Raw genomic sequence first — 23,577 nt, 5'->3', positions numbered from 1 at the left:
ATCCATAATTAAAATGTGGACAACTTTGGAAAGCTTTGAAAAGATGTGTTCCAACTCTTGTCCAGTACTGTTTATTGTGAGGATTGCTAGCCACTTTTCATGACACTTTACTGACAAACTAGCTACTCCAGTGACTTTGCTTAAAACCTTCCCGATCCCATTGCCTCATTAGTTTGACACCATTTGGCATGGAACGATCTAGGTCAAACGAAAAAGACACAAATCACAAATTGGTTGTTTAGTCAAGAGAAGATTTTACTGACCATGTCAAAACAGAGACCGTTTAGTCTTTAGGGCAACCACAAACATAGGCAGCGGGTGGGGTCCTTTATATACATATGTGCCTCCTGACCAATCCACATCCATTTGCATCGCAGACGTCAATTTCTTGAGGTTTTGAACACAAATAAGTAGTCACTTTTCAGTCTCTTCGCAGTTAACAGGTACAAGTCATGAACACAACTGACGCATAGAATAAAACACAATTTCATGCCAAAACAAAGTGCACCATTTCTATCTGATGCTGAGGCAACTTCTCAGCCTCCCTGACCACGTCCTTGCGCCACATCCTTGCCGTGGCGTGATCTATTTTCACCTGTCGTTCGGGCATGACGCAAAGAAAAGGCTGTTAGCTATGTGCTTTTGGATTGTGCTTAGATTAGCTTCAGTTAACTGTGTGTTACCAGGCTGGTAGCTATGGGTGTTATAGTAATTATCATGGTAAAAGAAGAAGTCTCACAAAATGCATTATCATAACTTAATGCTCCTTAGAGGACAAAGGCAATGTGAACAAATCCCTTGATGCATGATGATGCATTTTACTGGAAAGGGCGTGTGTTCATTCTCCAGTGATTGATCTGTGAATCAACATGCACAGCTTACACTTTAGAAGAAGAAAAGCTTATTATGAGGTGTGAATCCTGCTCCTTTCGGGTTAACATCTCTATCCTACTTGCCTTAGCTGTGGGTGTAAGAATCTCCTCAGTTTTTCTATTCACCTGTCCTCTACACCATCAGCTTAGTTAACAGTAGTTTGGCCACACTTTGACACTAGAACTTGGGTGCACCTTGCATTGCCATCCAGACAAAAAAAACAACAAAAAGAAACAGGCATCGTTTGGTCTTTTTTTCAATACATTATTTCATTTTGACATTCTTAAACCCCACAGAAAAGATTTAGTGTGTTTCAAATTGTCAATGGCATTGTCCACTACTCTCCATTATGTCATCCTTCCTTCATTTTCCTGCTTTCAGTCTCCCAATCGGATATATTTTTTTCATTTTCCTTTGGCGAGCCAAAGCAGTCCTCCTCTGCCGACTCCTTTACCGACAAGCTTCCTCCTTCAGCTCTTTATTCTTCCTCACTTCTTCAGCGTGCTTGTCCTAAAAGCATAGAACAACAGTCCTGGCTTATTCAATATTCATTCACAAACTGGAGGTTGGAGGATAACTAAGGCAGCTGAAAGTAAAGAGCACAACAACAAATTTTGCAATTATGGCAATATTTATTGTAATTACATATGCAGGGAGAGCAACCTGTGGGTCATTAAACAAATGCCAGTATGCGTCTACATACGTGGGAGGAATACTACAGATATTCTAGAGATATTCCACTCACTACTGCTTTATGAGCTCCAGCTACATCCTTCAAAAAGGGACTATTTGGATGCTTGAATGGTTCTTTGCCTGGTTAAATAGTTCTTTGCAAGGTTCTGTAAAGAATATTTAGCAAAATCCTTATATACCTCATTAGATATTAAGTTATTAATTTTCAGTAGATGCTTCTGAGGAGATTAGATATAAGATAATCCACGTAGGAAGAAGGCTTATAATCTGGAGTTCAAAACCACAGGCTGTTTAAGGGGTTTAACAGCAAGCCTAATTCAGCACGAAATTGCTATAGCTCAGTTTCCGGGCACAGAACAGACGCTGATTAAATATTCATTTGGTGGGGGACCATTCTCAACACAGCAGTGACACTGGCATAGTGGTGTGGGGCTGTTATGAGTGTATCAAGCATTATTCAGGTAAGAGATGTTCTGTGGTCAAACTTGACCTGGACAAAGGGCTAAAGCATGACAAGCAACAATTGCACTTCAACAGATGAGCTACAGTTTCTAACTGCATCCCAGCAAAGTGGATCTGCCAGGCTTGTGTTTCTAATATAGTGGCCAGATTAGATATAAGATAATCCACGTAGGAAGAAGGCTTACAATTGGAAGTTCAAAACCACCAAAACCACCTTCATAAACAAACATCTCACACATCTCATCTTTGTGGTTCTGAAAGGACGTGTAGCAGATCAAAAAGCTGTCCAAAAAATCGTCAATTTAAGCTGCAGATGTTGTCAGAATAATGCACTGACCACCCCAGAGTCCGTACTTCAACATTACTTAATGTCTATGAGATTACTCTGAATTTCTATAAGATTTTTTTTTGTAGTATTACTCACTGTAGCCTATGAGCTGCCTTCTAAGAGAGGGGCAGTGTACTAACAAGGAATTGAATCCTTCATTAAATATTGCTTAATGGGATCGTTTGCCCAAAACATCATAATGAGTTTAACCCCTTAACACAGCAAGGCTTATTACACACTAAGGTGTATTTTCCAGCAACTACAGGGACTTCTGTACAAACTGGTGGTACTATCCTTGGTATGGTCCGCGGGCAGGCCATAGGCTGTTCAAGGGGTTTAACTGCAAGTCTAATTCAGCACAAAATTGCTATAGCTCAGTTTCTGGGCACAGAACAGATGCTGATTAAATATTCATTTGGTGGGAGACCGTTCTCAACACAGCAGTGACACTGGCATAGTGGTGCAGGGCTGTTATGAGTGTATCTACCTTCTCCATTTACTTCTCTCTGTATTTTATTTTCATTTTTACATATATTTTTATATATTTATGTATATTTTATTTATTTAAGTACTGCTGTCTGGGTAAAACTGGGTCCTTGGGTACCACAATTTCGTTCCACCCCATGTACCACATGTGATGCGAATGACAATAAAGTCTCCTTGAATCCTTGAATCCTTGAATCCTTGAATCAAGCAGGTCTGTCAAGCAAGTTATTCAGGTAAGAGATGCTCTGTGGTCAGAATTGACCAGGACAAAGGGCTAAAGCATGACAAGCACCAATTGCACTTCAACAGAGGAGTTTCATTCTCTAACTGCATCCCAGCAACATGGATCTACAAGGCTTGTGTTTCTAATTTAGTGGCCAGTGTTGTTATATATTGAATAAAACGAGTAAAATGTTACCTTTTCTTGAAGCCTCTCCAGCATGGCTGCCAGCAGGGCCTCGCGGTTCTCCTTGTTGGCCTCCATTTTTTGCTCCAGCTTCTCCTTGGCGTTCTTGATGAAGTTGTTGTTCTCCTCAAAGGCCTTCTGGATGACCTCCCTCTCGTGCTCTCTTTTCTCTGCCAGGTGCTTCAGCAGCTCGGCCTCCTGGCACTGGATGAAGGCAATGTGTGTCAGGTCTCTTTACTATTCTGGGCATTAAGTAATGTGTATGTTGAAAACATGCAAATTCCAACCTTTCGTCTCTCCTCGGCAGCCTCCAGCTTCTTCTGGATCTCCTCAAGTGAGGGGTCCTTGCGGTGGGGCATGGAGGTGTTCAGTTCGGGTACGCCATCGAACGACGGGGGCTTCAGGATCACCTCAAAAGCCTGACCAGAGGCTCGCTTGTTCAACTCAATCACCTCCACGTCTTTGATCTCGCACCAGTTGAGGTCCACAGCATCTAGGAGAGGAGCAGTGTACTTACAATGATCAGGATTCAGTATTCAGATACGCATTAAATGTTGCTAAACAGGATAGTTTCCACCACATTACCTAAAATAATGCTAAGAATAAGCCTAAATCAGCACAAAATTGCTGTAGGACACTTTACATGACTTTTGCTTTTGGTATGTCTCAAAAAGCTGATGCTCTTAAGGAAGGTTCAAATTAGACTCACTATTTCAATTGTAATTCAAGGCATCAATGTCTTGGTACGATGGGGCAATTGTGTAGATTGGACTATTCCTAAAGGAACATTGATCAAGCTCTAAATCCATGTGGATCAGCTAAAATTTGTAGACATTAGTCAGCAGCAACATCTGACCGTCTAAGGTTGGCCGTCCAAGTCTGGCAGTAGTCTCTATAATCTCCTGCCTACCTTCGGCCTTGTACGCTAGCTGGTCTGCAGGGATGTTGTTGATGCAGGAGCAGAAGCGTGACACCAGAGGGAGCTCCTTCAGTTTGTTTAGGTACGCTGTGGGGTATAGGCAGGAAAGGCACATAATATGAAAAGCTACAAAAGAATCATTTCAGTAGACCTGTCAATATGGCTAAATGGTAACAGCTCATAATATCTTGTGTTGTCAGAATGTAATTTAAAACCTTTTAGGTCATTAAGATAAAGATGTCAAGTGATTTCTGTGTGGAAACATACCTGTCAGGGTCATTCTGTCTGTTCTTCTTTCTCACTCTCAGTAAGGAGCCCGTTCTAAGCTATTTCCTATGAGAGAGAGAGAGAGAGAGAGAGAGAGAGAGAGAAAGAGATGCAGATCACATCATGACCTTCTGCATCCGCTTCAGTAAGGGCACACAAGTGTCAGCTTACCCCAAGCAAGGAAAATCTGCTGTCAGCACACAAGCTGAAACCGACCATTAGGTTATCTAAGGTCTTTAATCACTAAAGGACAATACATAGACCAAATCATATTTTCAAATCAAATCTGCTTGTTAGTTTGTTTGTTTTCATTTAAAATGTTGTATTCCCACACAGCATGACCCTAGGTATAATTCACATCACTCCGCAGCACTCATTCTAACAAGAATTGATCTCTGACTAATTGGGCTGATTCATTAAAAACAAGCATGCAATCGCAATTACTTCCAATTTTGTTTAAAAATGTTAAAAGCTGCTGAGTGGCGCAACCGTCTAAGTGCTGGCCTTCTTATCGAGAGATTGTCAGTTCAATTTTCCAGTGATGCCACAGCCATCTGTGGCCAGGAGTCACAGAGAACCTATTGGCCATGCTCTCTCTGGGTGAGTAGATGCCCCTCCCTTTCCTCCATCACTCTGTGTGATGCTGTGTGGTTTGGATGTCTAATAGCTGATCTAACAGAATTGGCAGTTAACTGCAGTGTTCTCGTTTAGGCATGTTTAGCTGATTTTTTTATTATTATTATTGAAACATCAGTGTATTCCTCCTAGGCCAACAGATATAAACATACAGCCATGCTTTTCAGTACTTTTTGATCATGTTGCTGCATTAAAATGACATAAATTGGTTAATGATATCTCCTTAAAAGAATTTTTAAGATTTCTGACCAATGGCTTTTAAAGTTAAATGAATACATAGAGCTATGTGACTAACCATATTTCTCAAAGTGAAAATGAAATTTCATATTTTTCTTTTAAGTTGTATTACCATATAATAAAACATAAAAGAAAAATATGAAATTTCAAGAAACTACCTCGCATTTACCTTGTTTTATCAGGTTAAAATGAATATCTTACTCAAAGTGGCACTGAAGTGCTAACACTACAGTGGGCTTTTATGTTCCCCATCAAACAGATGCCGCCTGTCTGAGAATGACTGGCCCCATTGTGATTTTGAGCTGATACTTGGTGCAAGAGCGACACTGGGATGTGGCCTCCGCAATGTTTACACTGTCCTGTTGATGGAGGGCCTGAAAGTACGCAGGAACACAAATAAGCCTCCCTCTGTGATATCGGCTCTAAATGGGATTTCACAGCAGGCATTAAAGCTTAATGAAAGCAAGCGGCATGGCCTGTTTGACACGCAGAGAATATGCCAATCCATGAAACGCTCGCGAGCCATGGGCGGCCACCGTGCCTCACCACGTAATTACGGGTAATGGTGACATGCTCCCTGCAGACAGAAACCACTCAGAGAGCGACCCTGCCCCGTTACCCCAATACACAAACAAACACATATCCGTTTGTTTTTAAGGCTTGTCACTGTGCATGTTCATATATATGTCTCATATATATATATATATATATATATATATATATATATATATATATATATATATATATATATATGGTTATATTCATACACAGCATTTTTACAGTACCAGGTAACTTTTATAACACTAAGCCTAATCCTAAATTTAACCTGGTTTAACTGAACATTTGACAGATCTTCTTTGGTAGGTTAGATGTGTTTTTCTGTGGTTTGCCTGCATTGTCATACCCAATTACACACGCACACATACACACTCTAACCTTGTCCAACCTCCCAAACACACACCCAATGCTCTGATCAATACCCACATCCTGCAGACGTGGCTGATTATTTACAGTTTGTCAATGGTATGGCAAGAAGAGGTTATTCCCCTAGAGGTTAACCGTGTCACAACTTCACATTGCAAGCAATATCTGGAATCGGTTGAAAAATGAGGCCAAAATATTGCTCAATTTTTTGTTGTAATTTTGGGGTTTGACCATATTTGACCATAACTTGTTCTCAAGAATCAGTTTCATCCTCCTAATATATAAACCCTAAATAAATATAACAGGCACATCAGGGTGGTAGTTTGTTTACATTGACCACACTTTGACATCTCCTGATTACATACATTACGTCTTACCACACAGGTCCTCAAATGTACACTCTGGCTTTTACACAAGCATTTACTTTTACATAACCTACACACTGCAACTGCATGCATCACTGCTGACCAATGAAAACAGGCCACGAGCGGTCACTGAGTTCTTCTTAAGCGCCAATGCAGTGCATCAGTCCTACAGCCAAAGTCTTTTATAGATCAGTGCAAAGCAAAGACAAAGGAGGTCGAAACAGCTCGATGTAAGAACTCCTCTCAGCTGTAGATGCAATGCAGACTTACCCCCTTTCTATGGAAATGTATGTAGTCCTTATCCCTCTCTCTCTCTTTTGCTCTCTCTCACTCGCTCTCTCTGCCTCTCTCGCTCTCTCTTTAGTGCTTTCCCTCAGTGTCTGCTGCTCCTCGGATACAGGAGCTCAGCAGCATCGGCAGCAGTACCACTCCTAAACCATGACATCACCACCCTGTGCTGCCATTGGTGGAGCCAGCATCTCTGCTTTAGAGGATGGAGATGAGAGATGGTGGGGGTGAGAGAAGGATAGAAAGAAATACATGGTACATGTGTATATATTAATATGAAATATATGGTGTATGTTTTATAAGGGGTTTTTATGTGTTTGTATATATATACATATCAAGAGAGAGGGAGAAACAGAGGGAGAGGAACAGAGCAATAGAGTGTGGGAGGGAAGGCAAGAAAGACAGAGGTAGCAGGATAGAAAGGAGAGACAGTGGGTGTGAGAGAGAGATGAAGAGACAGAAGGGACAAAAAACAAAACAAAACAAGAGGGCGAATGAGGAGACTGGAGGACCAGAGGGTGAGAGTGGGGACACAGTGACAAGAAGGGAGAGATGACAGGTTGACTGGGAACGTGAGGACAAAATGGAGATATCAGGGAGATGAGGACAAAATGGAAAGGGGAACAAAATGACGAAAAAAAGAGAGAGGGTGGCGAGGGTACAAGAGGACTAGAAGAAAGAAAGGACAAGAGAACAAAAGACAGAAAGCAGAGACATGCTGACAAAATGGAGAGAGGGACACGAGGACAAGAAGGACAGAAGAGACAGGAAGGAGACAGGAAGAGATTGGACAAGAGGGGGAGTGAGGAGACCAGAGGGGTAGAGGGAGTAGATTGGGGATAAAATGACAAAAAGGGAGAGATGACATGTTCACAAGAGGGGGAGAGAGTGGGGACATGAGGACAAGAGGGAGAGAAAGGGGACAAAAGGACAAGAAGGAGAGAGAGAGGGGGCAAGAAGACAAGAAGGAAAATAAGGGGACAAAAGGGAGAAAAGGGACAAATTGAAGAAAGCAAGCACAAGGTGACAAGGGGGAGAAAGAGGGGATGGGAGGGAGGGGTAGGCAGACAGTAGGACAGGAGAGTTGGACAGTGGAAGAGAAGAAAGGGGTGTGGGCGGTTTAACTCTTTGTGCTGCTCTGTAAGGGTCTGTGCTGATCTAGGGAGGGGTGCTTCACAAATGATTTGAATTATTGAATAGAAATTGTGTGTAGCAGGAAAGACTGCACACAGGAAAGTGGAACTGCAGCCACTGTACTCATGTGGCTTCCTTCAACTGCACAGACCCAGCAATTCAGCTCTTATACAAACTGCATTCTATTTACAGCAGCTTTTCCCCATTGAGTCCTCAGTATGCATTCAGCACTCAGCGTACAGTAATATAAACCCGAATTGCTACATAAAGGACATAATATATGGAATTGAACTGTCTTATGAGAAAGTGGCTCAGTTTGCATGATTGCTCATTCCTGTTTGCTTTGTGTGCCCATGGCAAAACCCACCTCCACATTCACCACACTGACACACATGCTGGTAAACAGCCTGTTTATGTATGCCCTCAGCAACAGTGTCAGAGATTCTCTGAGATTAAGAAGCAGCTGGCAGAGATAAAGACGTATTCGAGAGCTGTTCTCATTTAACATCCATTTAACAACCGATGTTTAGCTGAATGTATTGGCAAGGTCAAGGTGAGCATCAAAAATGGGCCATACATTCAAAGTGTTGCTGCTTGTGACACATTCCCCAGCTCCGCACATACCTCTTAAATACTACCATGTTGGTACCACTGCTGACTTGCAACTCCAGTGTGCATGCATGAACACTGCATGTCCAAAAAAGTATTCAGACGCCCTCTTATTATTATACCCTACAAGGGTAGGTCTTCATTACCTTGATTGACCATAATTGTACCATCTTTTTGCAGTTATGTATTTTTTAAAGTTTGGATTTACCCCATATGTCATATCATTACCCCAAGAATTTAATTGTGACAAAATACTAAAAAAATACATCCCCCTTCCTCCTATGGCTGTTCTTTAAAAGCTTATTCGTAGTACCATGTTCCTCTTGGGGGAACACATTTATTTTTTGTTCCTTGGGAACCTAAAATTGACCTGGACAGTACCTTGTTCTGACACTGTACCTGACCTTGTTAACCCAGCTAGAAATTCTTGGTTAGTTGAACATTACGTAAGCATTTGGAAAGTTTGATTTAAAAAAAATAATAATTTGTTTATTCTCACAGTTAAATACAGGCTTTTCACACTATTTTAGTAATGCAAGTTCATTATTTTAACTGTTTATTATTCATCCATTATTCATTATCAGTATAACATCAGTTTAAATAAATGCTTCAATCCAATTTTATAACACAATTATTAAATATTATTTACCAGTGTGATTATGTATCAGATTTATCAATGTTTTTGCTAGTGTGGACCAGGCTCTGAGATGGAACGGGAGGGTGGACTCAGAATGTCTTTGGCTTGGAGTCCGGATTGGCTTTCCTGTGTTCTGCTTGAGATGCTGGAAGACCCTACTCCCTCCCACCCCCACCCCCCATTTGCGTTGTGAGTGCTAGAAGAAAGGGAGGAGACCAGAAGTTTAGGGCATGGTCCTTCTGCCAAATTTCAGTTATGTCATTACTCCATTTATTGTGTTGTATTTTATTTATTGTATTTTTAGTACTGGGGAAATTACTTCAGATGTTTCTATAATGTTTCCATTAAGGTTTTTGTGTAACTGAGAATACTGTATAAGTAATGTTCTAATACATTGAACATTCAACCATTTTCAGACTGTTATTTCTGTAATGCTACAGGCTAACCTTTCCAAAACCTTTTACAAAAACATTGCTGACAGTTCTGATAATGTTCTTCTCTAGCTGGTAATGTGTTTGTGTGAATGCAGTCAAGCAATCAGCAAATGCTGCAACAGCGTAAAGCCTTCCCAGGAGAGTAGAGACTGAAGAGACTGCAGAAGACTGGGGCATAAACTAGTCTTAATAGCCACATGAAATGAATTTGGAATGAGCAGCACACTTTTGGACATATAGATGAAGCTATGCGTGGCAGCTCGGTGTATGTAGCTTCAGTTAAATGTGACACAGGTCTCAGACAGTTATGCTGCATTTCAGTTATTGGCGGTTTTGCTGTTCTGCTCTCACTTGGCAAAGCCAGTTAGTCTAACTCTTATGGAGGTGTGAGATACTGACGAAGGCTGGGTCTGCGCTGCTGGAAGAAAAAGCACATTTTTGCTTTTTCATTGTAGACAGTTTTGTTGAAGATTTCAAAAGCTGCATGCTTGAAATAATGTCTAATTTAGTTAGACTGGGGATTATTCAAGTTTTTATATTTCATCTGCTTGCAATATTGTTCCCAGTTGCTGCTTTTATTGAACAGCAGGACATTGAGAAAGTGTATGATTATGTGTGTGTGTTTGTGTGTGTGTGTGTGTGTTTGTGTGTGTGTGTGTGTGTGTGTGTATGTGTGTATGTGTGTGAGGGGGGGGTAGAGGTGGCTGTTAAATGATGCAGACATGCAGGTTAGAAACGCAACCCCTCTTTGATGTGCTCCATAGCTGCTCTCACACACCCTGGATGATGTCACCCAGATGAATTCTATCAGTGTGTGTATGTGGGGGTAGAGAAAGAGAGAGCGAGAGAGACAGAGAGAGAGAGAGAGAGAGAGAGAGAGAGAGAGACAGAGACAGAGACAGAGATGGCTGGAAATGGAGCTTTTGAAGGACAGGTTCACGTTGAGGTTGTGTTCTATTGTCCCTGTCCTTCTGTCCCACTGCACTTAAGTGCCCTTAATATATTCCCAGTTTTACAGGAAGGACTAAGAGCTGATTAAACATGGCTATAAACTCTGGCTCATGTCCTGTAAATGAGCTAAACACAGACTGGAAATGAGAGCAGCCCACATTATTGGTAGTGATGTCATATACACTGCAAAGCCACATAAGCATGCTCACTGTTGCTCATTGCCAAAAATGTGTAGTCAACTGAACCCCAAAACTGACTTCTCAGAACTAGATAGAGTTGTAGAGGGATAGATAGATAGATAGATAGATAGATAGATAGATAGAGACTTGTAGAGGGATAGATAGATAGATAGATAGATAGATAGATAGATAGATGGATGGATAAACAGATAGATCATAGACCCAATTTACACTTGATCACCTTATGCATCTTGAGCATCAGGATTATATCTGCATGAGGCCAAGCCACACAACAATGCATAAACACACAAAACACTCATTTGAACCAGATACCAATCCCCTCACTCAACCCACTTCAGGAGGTGGTCTGAGATTACAATAGTAATCTTATTATAGTGTAAACGCATCCATCTCTCTGTTGAAGATGCATTCGGCAACTAAAACTCCGGCTCAGTACAGCAACCGTCCCACAAAGCAATCCTATTTCAGTCGGACTAACCGGATGTGACTAAGGGTGTTTTCGCGCTTGTTTCCAGGCATCAATCTCTGGTCCTCCTGAAGCTGGTGATCTGGGGTATGCTTCAAGCAGACTCTGGTGAGATCCGCTGCAGGTGTGGAAGTGATCCGTTCCCAGTGCTGCGTATGGGGTGGCATGATTGGGTAATTTCTTTATGTGACTGCTTCAACTTATGGCCTGCATGGCTAAAAGCATTCTCCTACGAGAACAACTCCTCGTTTGCAGGTGCTCCTGCACAGTGAGATGCCATGTCTGCAGGAAATGGCTGCCCTTTGCCGTTTGAGTGTTTGAATCCACGGAAAGCAATAAACAACGATAAACAGATGAATCTATTATTTTGCAAAAATGCATGCAGAAAAGTAACGTTCCTATGGAATTCTGCTGTGCAAAAGCAACTAAATCCCTTCCCCAAACAAGCCCAGAATCGGTCCTGGGTCTGGACTTATGTATTCGGGAGAAGTGTGAAAACGGGGTCATGTTGTTGGTGTTGGTGTGTTCTTTCTGTGGTTTTCCCCACAAACTAAAGCACATTTCCATCCAGAAAAAGTATGAAGCTTACCCACACACTCTAAAATTTGTATTCAGCCTGCAGCAGAGCATGCAGATTCCAGACATGACTCACTCAGGTAGAAGCAATGAGAGTAATCTGACATCATCTCCCTCTTTACACTGACTTCACTCACGCGCCTATTGATCGTGGCAAGCAAATTGCATTGCATATTTGAATTCAATTAAAAGGGCTCCTGATACATGCAGGAAGCAGTGACACCCTCCCTCCTCCTGCTCAGAGTTCACAATGGACAAAGACAGAGAGCAAAGAAACTGGAGCACAGCGTCATCCTTGGAAGAAAGACTTGGTGTCATCAGTGCTGTTTGTGCATCTCTCCTTTTCTCCGTTTTACTGAGCGCAAGCGCACCCCTCATTAGACATATGAGATAATCACCATTATTACAGTACCATAACAATAACAGGCATCAAAGATGATCTTCTACTGAGAGAGAGAGAGAGAGAGAGAGAGAGAGAGAGAGAGCAATGAGAGGATTAAAGAGCAGGAAATGGATTTTTATTTCCATGGAGATTTGTAATTAAGTCGAGGAATCTTACTGAATGCTAACTGCTAACTGCTGACCAATCCTTTGATCAGTCAGTAAACAAAATCGCAAACACAGAGCACAACTGCTACCTGTACGTTAGGTCAGAAATGTATCGACCTAAACAGGGATAAACCGTGGTCTCACCATGCCTTGGGCACAAACATCTTTAAATGACTGTATACCTCCTCCATACACACACACACACACACACACTGACAATAACACTAAAAATAATAATCAAAACTGGACCTGAAAAGAACTTTAATAAATAGCTCACATTGTGTTTTGTATGCACTGTCTATGTTGCACCATGGTCCTGGAGGAACGTTGTTTCGTTTCACTGTGTACTCTGTATGTAGTTGAAATGACAATAAAACCCACTTGACTTGACCTGACTTGAAGAGACTAGACTTTGAACAACACTGAAAAAAAGTTGCAGTCAATAAGTAAAGTTATTCATTATCAATTACCTATATTCACAAATCAGCCATAACATTGGTACTAATATTGAGTAGGCCCCTTTTGTGCTGCCACAACAGATCTGACCATTCAAGGCATGGACTGCACAAGGCCTCTGAAGGTGTCCTGTGGTGTCTGGCCACAAAGACGTTATCAGCAGATCCTTTAAGTCCTGTAAGTTGTGAGGTGTGGCCTCCATGGGTCCATCAGTGAGCCTTAGGTACCCATGATCTTGTCAGCGGTTCACCGGTTGTCCTTTCTTGGATCATTTTTGGTAGGTACTGACCTTTGCATACTGGGAACACCCCACAAGACCTGCCTGATGTTTTGGAGCTGCTCTGACCCAATCATCTGGCAATCACAATGTAGCTCTAGTGGCTCTGATCCTTATGCTTCTTGCTTTTAAGACATCTCTGGGTCTGGGTCCAGTTAGGGGGTAGGGGTGACATACAGAAATGAACATTTTTCCTCAGATTTTAACAATAAAACAGTCTGCAGTGCTCAAACAGAACATTTCAGAGATATCTGTGGCTAGGGATCTGGCTTTGCTCTCTTTGGGTGAGTAGGATGGCTCTTTTTACCCCCTCCATCACTCAGCGTGACGATAACCAGTGCAGGCATCGGTTAGCTGATGTAACAGAACTGGCAGTGTTCTCCTCTAAGTGTGTTCAGCTGTTTAGTAATGTTGCATTAATGGAAGTTCAAAGATGCAGTGGCTAGTTTAATGTAACATGCTAACCTATACTCTTCTAATGCTGGTAGCATTGTGTTACTGGGTCCTTACTAGTGGGAGGGAGTTGGTAATGATTCAACTGGAGAGAAAACTCAAGGCTTGAGGTAAAGGCCCATTGTGGGGCCAGTGAAAAGAATCTAGCCATGCTTAGCCATGTTTTTCTAGGTCTAGATATACAGCTGCTAACCGTAACCCATCTCTCTCTGCACAATATATCAGCTACCCTCTACCCCATCTATTAATGGAAAGAGACCATCATCAGACCACCACTGACCAAATACTATTTGTGGTGACCCATTACTTGGATGCCCTTTCTCAGTACAACAGTGTTAATGGTGGGGTACGGGAGTGTGTGTTGTGGTGGTATAAATGTATCAGGTTGCATTGCTGGGGGTTTTTAGGTACACTGCAGACCACCTTTGTTGGTCCACCTTGTAAGTACGCAGTTCATCCTTATCAGTGGTCAAACCCCAGCAACCCTTGCTTCTATGTACCACTGCAACACGTGCTACTGTGCCACTACGCTAGTGCTAGAGGATGGGCATCAATTAGCAAACCGGATCAACAGTTTTGGTGTTTCAAAAAAGTTAGTTTCACACTCTTTATCATGTGGATACATTACCACATTATTTTCCCTCAAGTCTTGGACCTGCTGACATGCCAGACGCTCTCTCCTCTCGATATTCTTGTTGCCATGGTCACAGCCTTGTGCCAGCCATGACTGCATCAGAATGAGTGAAAGATCGGGCCTATGAAGTAGGGTAGTGTAGTAGTAGCAGCAGTAGTGGAGTGGTATAGTAGTAGGAGCAGTAGTGGTGGTGCTCATACTATAGCAGGAAACAGCAGAGGAGTGCAGAGCAAAGCTAATATGGGTTAAAATTACTTTTTAACCCATTAAAACCCATCCCAATCAGTTGCACTGTTTACTGTCTAATTACTGAATAACAATCTTTACAATGCAATAAAGAAAATTTAGTAGGTTGGTTAAACTGGAAAAACACTCTTTTGGTCAAATTCTTATACACCAATAGCAATCAAACTTTGAATACTTTCTCTATGATTGACCAATCATATTTGTCCATTCTTGTAGTTGTATATGAGAGACAGAATTTTCACTGAATAGCTGTAATCACTCCTCTAGTGGCTGTAGTCTTCCATCGTGTATTCAACTCACAATAAGAGCTAAAGTACTTGATGTAAGCATTGCAGCACAACTAGCCGAAGCCTAAACATGATTTTTATTATGGTTGTCATATTTGTTATGTTTAGCAAAAAGCTTTAGAATGTGTCCCGCCTTCCCCAGTTATTAATAATATGGGAGCAAAAGACCTTATAAGGCTCAACCTGCCTTATAAAACCTGAACCGTATGTTACTGTGAATGCTGCCACTGTCACTTATGGATGACAAATGTTCAAACTGTATTTTGTACGCCTTCAGAACAAGTACACACTCTAACCACTTTGATGTCTTCTTGAGTTACTGGATACTGTGTTGGTGTGCCTCATGAATATGCATTGATCAGCCTGATCTCATTGCAAACTCATTTATCAATGTTTGTATGTCATACATAGCTAAACTGCTATCCCATTTGCTTCTGGCTTTGATCTACAGCCCTGTCTCTTCAGTCCCCAAAACATTATCATTTACCAAAGGAAGCCTTTCCAAACACCTTTTCCAGATGTTAGGCTTGACTTCCCCTGAACGTGACCTCAGGATTATAATGACACTGTGGGGGGGCAGAATGAATGACTCAACCTCTGGGGTCACAGACATAAAGCAGTAGATGAGGGAATGTGACCGGTAATGCTCTCTGCTGGGAGGATGTGGTTTACGGGTCAAGTGGACTGCGCTCGAGGATGAGGCAGCGAGAGAGAAAATGTACAACTTTCCTTTTGTGTTCTTTTAGCACTCTTTTAACTTCCGCTTCTCGTCTTCTTTGCTCTCATGGCCTACATTCTGAACACTGAAGAGGCCAAGACGTTTCTTTAGAAAGAAGATGTGTAAGGTCATCTTTGAGGAATTTTATAAAAATGAAAGTGTATACAATGGCACTCGGGGCCATGTTGAGGTGTGTCCGTGTTTTCCTCCCCTTTACATGTTGTGCTAGCTGACAAACTAGCTTATATGTATGTTATAGTTTTAAGATTGATTCTTTGGTTGCTCTAGTTAGCTAAATCTAGTCCGCTAGCTTTCATGGCCTGGTGTATTTGTGATCTGTTTGTAATAGTGGCAACTACAGGTAACTAGCCAGACCAGGTTATTAGCTACATTTAGCAGAATGAAGCAATCTGCTCTCTAAACAAGTAACCTAACCCAAAGTAATTTCATCCTCAACAATCCCGTCCCTCTGCAATTACCAATATGTTCCCTTGTTTATGACATTTGTGTGTTTTTTCATCAAAAACTGATGTAATTTATTTATAAATGACTATGATATGTTTTTTCCCCTTTTCTTGGACTTAAACAGAGCTGGTTTGGTTGCTGCACCTTAAATACCTTTCTGATATATGTAAATCACCTCTGTTTTGATTGGCTGCTCTGTATTGTGCCCCCCCCCCAAAAAAAAAGCAGCCTTGACTGAAACATTCATTAGAACCTCAGTGTGAACAGGCGAGAGGCGATGCTAGACTGCTGTAGGCTGAATATGCAGATGTATGTAAATCATTTGCGATTATTCTGACTATCACAAGTCAAAACAGGCTGTTTTTATAGGAGCTAGTTTTTAGTCATGGACTGAATGGACTGCACAGCGGATGGTGTATTTCAAATACAACATTTACATACTATAAATTTTTTAACATTTACAAAAGTGAATAACATATATTTTCCATGACAATAGTAAAAACAAACAAAAAATAATAATAATAATATAATAATAATAATAATTTGAAGCCAAGAACCATTTAGTAACCCGTAAGGTTTTTTTTTAGAATGTAGCTTCAGATGGTTTATATGTGCATCCTCACAAAAATTTGTTTGGCTATTTTTACCCTGTTACTTAACTGTACTAGTTTCCTTGCATCACTGACGCAGTGCTATTATATATCTCTGCCCCCAACAGATCCCTCAAAAAAAAGGCTTTTTGAAATTAGACCATGGATAATGTTCATAATGCCTACCCGTGTCACAGGCTCATCTTACTTTTGAATGTCAAGAGACTCTTGGATATCAAGAAGAACCAATTCCACAGACTGCAATCTCACCCCCTCAGTCCGTTCACTGCACCTCCTGCTGCTCCATTTACATGCCAGGATCAGTTTCTTCTGCATCATATTATTTAGCAGGCCTCATTATCAGCGCTCTGGAGCCTGAGGATTTATCTTTTTTAAACCGAGCTGTAATTTATCTGCAGGGGTGACAGTGAGATTTTCAGGAATTGTTTAAGTGTGACTGCTCAATGAAACCTGTGCTGTACATGCTGTAAATGCTAAATGCTGGAGTGATGTGCTCAGTCTATCTGCTTAAAAACTGATACTGTGATGAAACATCACACACACACACACACACACACACACACACACACACACACACACACACACAAAATATATATATAAAATAACCAGGGCTGGTTTGTATATATGTTAAGTGTATATGTATATATGTAATCATAAATGTATAATGTATGATAGTACTGTTGAATTGAATGTTTTAAAAGCCAATAGTAGTTAGAAGGTAAATTATACCAATATCTTTCTGTTAATTAAATACTTCAATCTTTGTTGGCTGTTGTGGTTGGGAAAATCAAATCAGATTTATTTGTATAGCGCAAGAGATCAACAAGACATAAAAACATAAATGCCTGAAACTGATTTAGTGTAAATGTAATATATAACATATCATTCTAATAAGAACTGTAAACTGTCCCTTGCCATGTGTGCTCCTCTTTCTGCCTCTCTCCAGGCCTGGCCTGTGCTGCCTTGTGTCCTGCAGGGAGGCAAAGCTCCAATAAGCTGATCTGAGTCACAGCTTCTGAGCCAGATATGACTCGCCTTTATTCACAACCTGGGAGGTGAGATGAAACCTGCTACTAGAGAAAGCCTGCCTTTTATAAATCATCACAGCCTCTGCAGTGTCTGTTACTGGTCTCTAGAGGTACCTTACACTCCCTCTTCTGGTAAGCGTGTGTTACTGAGAACACAGCTGTCCAGCTGTAATGCATAGTCAGTGCATTAGAGAGTGAGCGTTTATGCTTATCTGCATTTCTAGGTTTACACACAGTACAGTTAATGGTTTAGGCACCTGAGAATTATATTTAAGACACTATTTATCTGGTCCCGGTTTCCTGAAAGCAAATCCGTGTTAATCCTAGCTTGATAGAATCTTTGCTAACCTGGGCAGTCAGCATTTATAAAACACTTATATCAGAATAAATACAAATAAATTATAACTACTGATTTGTGTGTGTCAATATATTATCTAAACCATTTTCAAACCTCCCTTAACCTAGATACAGTTGATTGGCCAAGACATTTACTTTAGCTTGTTTAGTTTACAATGGGACATGCTAAACCAACGTTCCTTGCAAACATTGGACAGGACTGGATCTCATTTTGGTAAATACATGCCCCAAATTAATTTTACCTTTAAAACCGAATTGAAAAGCTGTGTAAACAAGTCTGGTTGTCTTGCAAGGAATTACACCACATATTGTGCTGGAGTAAAAGGCTCTGGCAATTCTAAATGGATGCCGCCATTCATCTCTGCAAAAAATAAATTTTATTATAAGGTCATTTCTACTGTGTTCTAAACCTTGCGAGAACCTTGTGAAGGTTCATGACCATTTTAAAGGTCTAAAAGGTTATTTACCCTCTTCTCTTCGGATGCATCCCATTGTGCACTACTACTTCTGTGTAATACTTCCTAGATGGTGTAGTATAGTAAATGTGTACCCATGATGTGGATGATGTGCAATGATGTGCAATGTGAAACGGCGGCAAGAGCACTTGCAACACTTCACTTCCTGTTAGTAGAAAAGGGGTTGGTATGTTAATATTCAGTGTACTAACCTTCCAGACCCGCACTATTAAGAGTAGTATATAGTCTATACCTTATACTATTAGGCTTTACTATGGAACCAAAAGTGCTTCTTTTATGGCTTCCCTCAGAGAACCTTATTTTTACGAGTGTAGAACAGTCATGCTGAAATGTGGGTAATTACACTGCCAAAACATTACATGCAATGGGCTTCCAAACAAAACAAAACAAAAAAAGGCCTCCAAAGACAGCTCTACTTGGTGGACCAAGATGAAACCCCTTGGTCATTGCTCTGTGGAGGAAAAGGTGGGCAATGTATCCCACATTATGAAGTTCATCCAGCCTCTTTGTCACAGTAATGTCAGGAGGCTCATTCGCAGGCAGTAAGACTGCAGTCTCATAGCAAGGCTGATTACTGCAGCCTCGCTGCTCTGTTCTCTTGGGAAACAGAAAAATGACCACAGTGCAGTATTAGCTGTCGGGGTCCATTAGATTCTGCTACCTAGTGCAGAGAGGAAATTCTTTTATTTTATACAACAGGAAATGGAATGACTGGGACCATGTGGGCTATCATCATCACTTCAGTTATTCAATATGCTGACGCTTCGAAAACTCTTCAGGAGGAATTTGGGGGGATTTTATGTAGTTATGCTTATACCTTATAATAATACTTAAAAAGTTGTTAGGTGGAGCTCAGTGAAGAATATATTGATGTATTACTATTTAGCTCTAACTCAGGATGATTCGGTTCAGCTAAGACACTATTCGGCTCAGGAACTATATAGCTTTTATGCATTACACAGCAGAGCCCCTATAGTCTTTCTCAAAAGTGGCTCATTACCCTTGAGTCTGGTACCCCTTTGCTCTGTGTAATTTTATGGTTTTGTGTTATGGTGCAGTATTTCCTTGCATGAAAATACAACAACATTGCTAATTCCATCCACTTCCACTGCAGGGTTTGCACTATTACAAAACTCATAGTGGTTTAGAGCAGCATCACATAGCATTTTTACCTTAAAATGTTCATATTCATGCTCCACTGACCTGTAACAAGGAGAGCAACGTCTCTATCGTTGCTATTCAGCCTCGGCATGCCACCTACAACGCTATGTAACCCGAATCACATTTGTGTAAAGTTCAGTAATATGACACATACTTCCTTCACTTTCAGTGACGATCCTGTATCTCTCAGCTTGTCCAAAAATGCCTGTGTCATTTAAGAGTGGCTCAAAGTGTGAATTTCACTTCCCAAGTGTAGGGGGGAACCATACCAATTCTCACATAATGATGCTTTAACTACATTTGAGACATTTGAGCTATAATAGATTAATAATTATCAATGCAACATTAAGCCCACATATTATACAGAAATACCTGAGTTAGTCTCTCCCTAAAGCCCTGTTTTACTGTGATGGAAATTTTGGCACTGATCTTTTCTACAGTAGATCTTGCAGACACTAGGTTTATTATTATAGTTGTGTTTTACACATCTGCTTTATCTTGAACAGGGGGTAACTATGCCAACTTTAACCTCCACCCTACCTTCTTCATGTAACTTTTGCCATATTTCTCAGTCATAGTTTCTCTTATTAGACCCTTCTAGCTCAAAACTTGCCCAAAGTGGTCTGATTTCCCTTCCTCTGACAGACTCCTCCCATATTATCTAGTGAAACTAGCAATGCTCCCCAGCTAGCTTTCTGACAGATAGTCAGTCACTCCTAAAGAGAATTTGGTTCTTAAAGAAGGCCAGCTGTAACAAGAATTAGCTAATAAAAAGTAAGTAAAATAAAAAGCACCAAATATGGCCTTACTGGTGCAGTTTTGGCTTGTTTTTATAAATGGTGGCACTTGGAAGAACAGGAGTATCTTAGCTGACACAAGGGACTCTTAATGAGACTCGGACTTGCTCTATGGACCTGCATGACCCTGCCCTTTTAATGGGGTTAATCAAAAACAGATCTATGGGTTTACACTTAGCTTCCAGGACCTCCACATAGCCTGGGATACCATGTGTGTGCAAAGGGGGGGTGGTGGGGGGGGGGGGGGGTAATAAGATACTGCACCACACTAAATCAAAAAAGGTGAGCCTGTAGTGTCTCAGCAGAGGCCCAGTGCAAAGAGCAGAAAGACAAGAAAACAGAACCAGCAGACACAAGAATGCTCTACTGGGGAGGACAAGGTTTGACTTCTGTATCAACCTGGTCTAATATGTGAAGTTCTGCTGCTGTGTGAGGAAAGCAAATGCCCTGAGACTCACCACATACATCCTTTTCTGATATACTGCAGTGGCTATCCAGAGGGGACCGGCTTGGAATCAAATCAGACACAACTGCGGCCTTTATTCAGGGTACAGTGCATTTCAGGAGGAAATGACTCTACTGGCTTAATCTACTTATCAGAGGTTTTTGCACAAGCTTGTAGAGCCCATACAGAGCCCAAAATTCTGTCTGAAATACATGTACAAATTTGCTGATAATTTGAATAATTTGTTATGAAAAACTGTTATTGGACAGGGCTTTTTTTCTGACTTTTGGACATCACTCTATATCCCTTTCCATTACATTGCAGTGGATATCAGAAGGAGACCGGATTTGAATCAAAGCAGACAGAGCAGCAATCTTTAGTCAGGGTACACAGAGGAAATGACTGGCTGCTTGGCTCTGAAATAGCTCTGTAACTTCACCAGGGAAAATCCATTCAAAGTCTTTGTACTGGATAGTCGAATCATTTGTGCTGTTTGGCCAAGCAAGACCTTTTATTCAAATGTGGGATGAAATGAATATGCTTCATCAAACTGTGCACATTCAGCAAGCAGCATCTCCTAATAATCTTGACTGGTACAAGATCTTGGAAACATCATGCTGTTCACCAGGACAGAGAAAAAACAAGGCAGAAACACCTGCTACTATGTAATCTGGGGCTTCTTTTTCATTTCAATCTGAAAAAATGGGAATTTAAAAAAATGTAAGCAAATCTGTTATATGTTAGCACCTTTATTTCATTGACCCTTTAAATAGCCTATGGACCGCCAGCAGACCAAAAGTGTTATTACAAACTTCTATTACCAGAGAACAGCCCCACCAGTTTGTACAGATGTCCCTGTACATTTGTTACTGTTACTGAGTAATATGCCTTAGTGTGTAATAAGCCTTGGAGTTGTTTTCAGATGCTTCAGAGAGGTAGATCTCATCTGCTCATCAGGGGCTTTTTACACACTAAAAGGAAACTCCTTCTAAGTTCACTCACATTGTTATGCTGATTATATGCTTGATATTGAAAAGCTTTGTATTAAGCCATTAACACTCCAAAGCTTATTACACACTAATGTGCATTAGTCAGTAACTACAGGGACGTCTGTACAAACTGGTAAAGCTTTTCTTCAGTAATAGAAGTTTGTAATAACACTTTTGGCCCGCTGGTGGGCAATACGTGTTTTAAGGAGTTAAACTATACCGGTATACAAAATAGATTTTCTTTAGTGGTTTCTAATAGACCAGATTTTGTTCTCTAGTGAACTTTTTAAGACCCCACAGCAATTCATAAAAACTTGATTTGTGAGCATATACACATTTTCAAACCTCAAACAATTAATGCCAATGGGTTTGATGAGAATTCTATGTACAAGCTGATCTTGGCTTTCAGGATAAGGCCTGCTCATTCTGAAACCTCCATCTCACATAATGTGAGTCCCAGCTCATTCCGAAACAACCACTACAATCATGGTGGTGTTTATTTAGTTTGATTAGTGGATTTACTGATGTTACACTGTACGTTAGAAAGGGGTTGAGGCAGGAAACGTCTCATCCTGATCATATAAACCAGCTGTCCAGTGGGTAGCTCATTAGTGTGCAGCTTTACTGTTGAGGAAGGTATTCTCTCATACCATCTGACCGCAAATCTGTTTACAGTACTAGGAGGGATGGACAGGAAGAGCATAACCACATTCTCAGTATCCTTGCAACAATTTAGATAAGGCGCAACCAACAGTTTGACAGTAAGCAGTGAGTTATTTGCTGAAGTTGCATTTCTTCCTTTTGAGTACTCCCCCTTCAACAGTTTCAACTATTCTTAGTTCATTAACTGCCGTCCCACCGCGAGTATACTGTATTCGGCCTGACTGGAGATAACACTATGGTCTGACATACATCTGACGAGCAGATGTCCAACCGCTTAGCATGCCAACTCTCTGGAAGATAACCTCATGTCAGTACGCAGGAACACATGACATATGCTAGTCTACATGCTTTTGCATCTTTTCCCGAAAATGTAAAAAAAAAAAGTTGATTTTGGTTGAACTTTTAAATGAAATATTGAAAATGTTAGAATTATTTAGTTTAATTGTTATGTGCAAATCTAAATATTAAGATGACAAATTTAGCTCAAGAATAAAGGTGGTAAAAAGGGTTCCTTGGCATGAGGCATTGAAGAATCACATCTGCATTTGCAAGTGCAATGCTTCGTTACATGGGTTCCGTATAATTTTTTTTCTAGAACCAGGCTATAAGCCATTTAAGAACCTTAATTGTTGAGAATGTATGCTAGATATAGTTCATGATGATAATATATGATATATGGACAGTATTGGGACACCTGCTCATTCACTGTTTAACTGTAACTGTTTACTGTCCAGAGAAGACTTTTTACTACATTTTGGAGGTGCATTGTTGTAAGCAGCATCCCCAACTCCCCAGTTTATGCCAAAAGTATTGAAAGGAGCACCATCCATCATTCCATAGAGCCCAGTTCCACTACTCCACAGCTCAAAGCTGGAGGCTTTACACTTCTCTAGCCCACACCTGGCATTAGGCATGGTGCCAATAGCTTCCTGTATATATATATGTCCTATTCTATTGACACTACTTCTTAACAGGCACCAGACAAGCTGTGTGTGTGTCTTTGCACATACGCAGGGTCAGCAATGGGTGCAACTTAAAGTAGATAAATGTATTTGTTAAACAGAGTGTCCACAA

At 40.9% G+C, this 23,577-nt stretch overlaps 1 protein-coding gene across 1 annotated transcript; it reads right to left on the bottom strand.

Annotated features, from left to right (window-relative positions):
• Positions 1-234: 234 nt before the first annotated feature.
• Positions 235-7,002, bottom strand: stmn4 (stathmin-like 4). Its single transcript, XM_072681332.1, has 6 exons — positions 6,867-7,002; positions 4,435-4,500; positions 4,159-4,254; positions 3,536-3,741; positions 3,261-3,452; positions 235-1,383 (listed from the first exon to the last, which is right to left on the bottom strand). The coding sequence occupies exons 2-6, from the start codon at positions 4,445-4,447 to the stop codon at positions 1,324-1,326; spliced, it is 567 nt and encodes a 188-aa protein (XP_072537433.1). The 5' UTR covers positions 4,448-4,500; positions 6,867-7,002; the 3' UTR covers positions 235-1,323.
• Between the last annotated feature and the right edge of the window lie 16,575 nt (positions 7,003-23,577).

The sequence above is a fragment of the Salminus brasiliensis genome, chromosome 1, assembly GCF_030463535.1.
Source record: "Salminus brasiliensis chromosome 1, fSalBra1.hap2, whole genome shotgun sequence".
NCBI lineage: Eukaryota > Metazoa > Chordata > Actinopteri > Characiformes > Bryconidae > Salminus > Salminus brasiliensis.
This window is presented reverse-complemented; position numbering and strand designations above follow the sequence as displayed.

Bases quoted from the DNA above. Each gene is read 5' to 3' on its own strand.
- stmn4 (XM_072681332.1), bottom strand. The intron at 3,742-4,158 runs GTAGGCAGGAGA...CTCCTCTCCTAG, and splicing joins GCTAGCGTACAAGGCCGAAG to ATGCTGTGGACCTCAACTGG. The intron at 3,453-3,535 runs GTTGGAATTTGC...GCCTTCATCCAG, and splicing joins CTGCCGAGGAGAGACGAAAG to TGCCAGGAGGCCGAGCTGCT.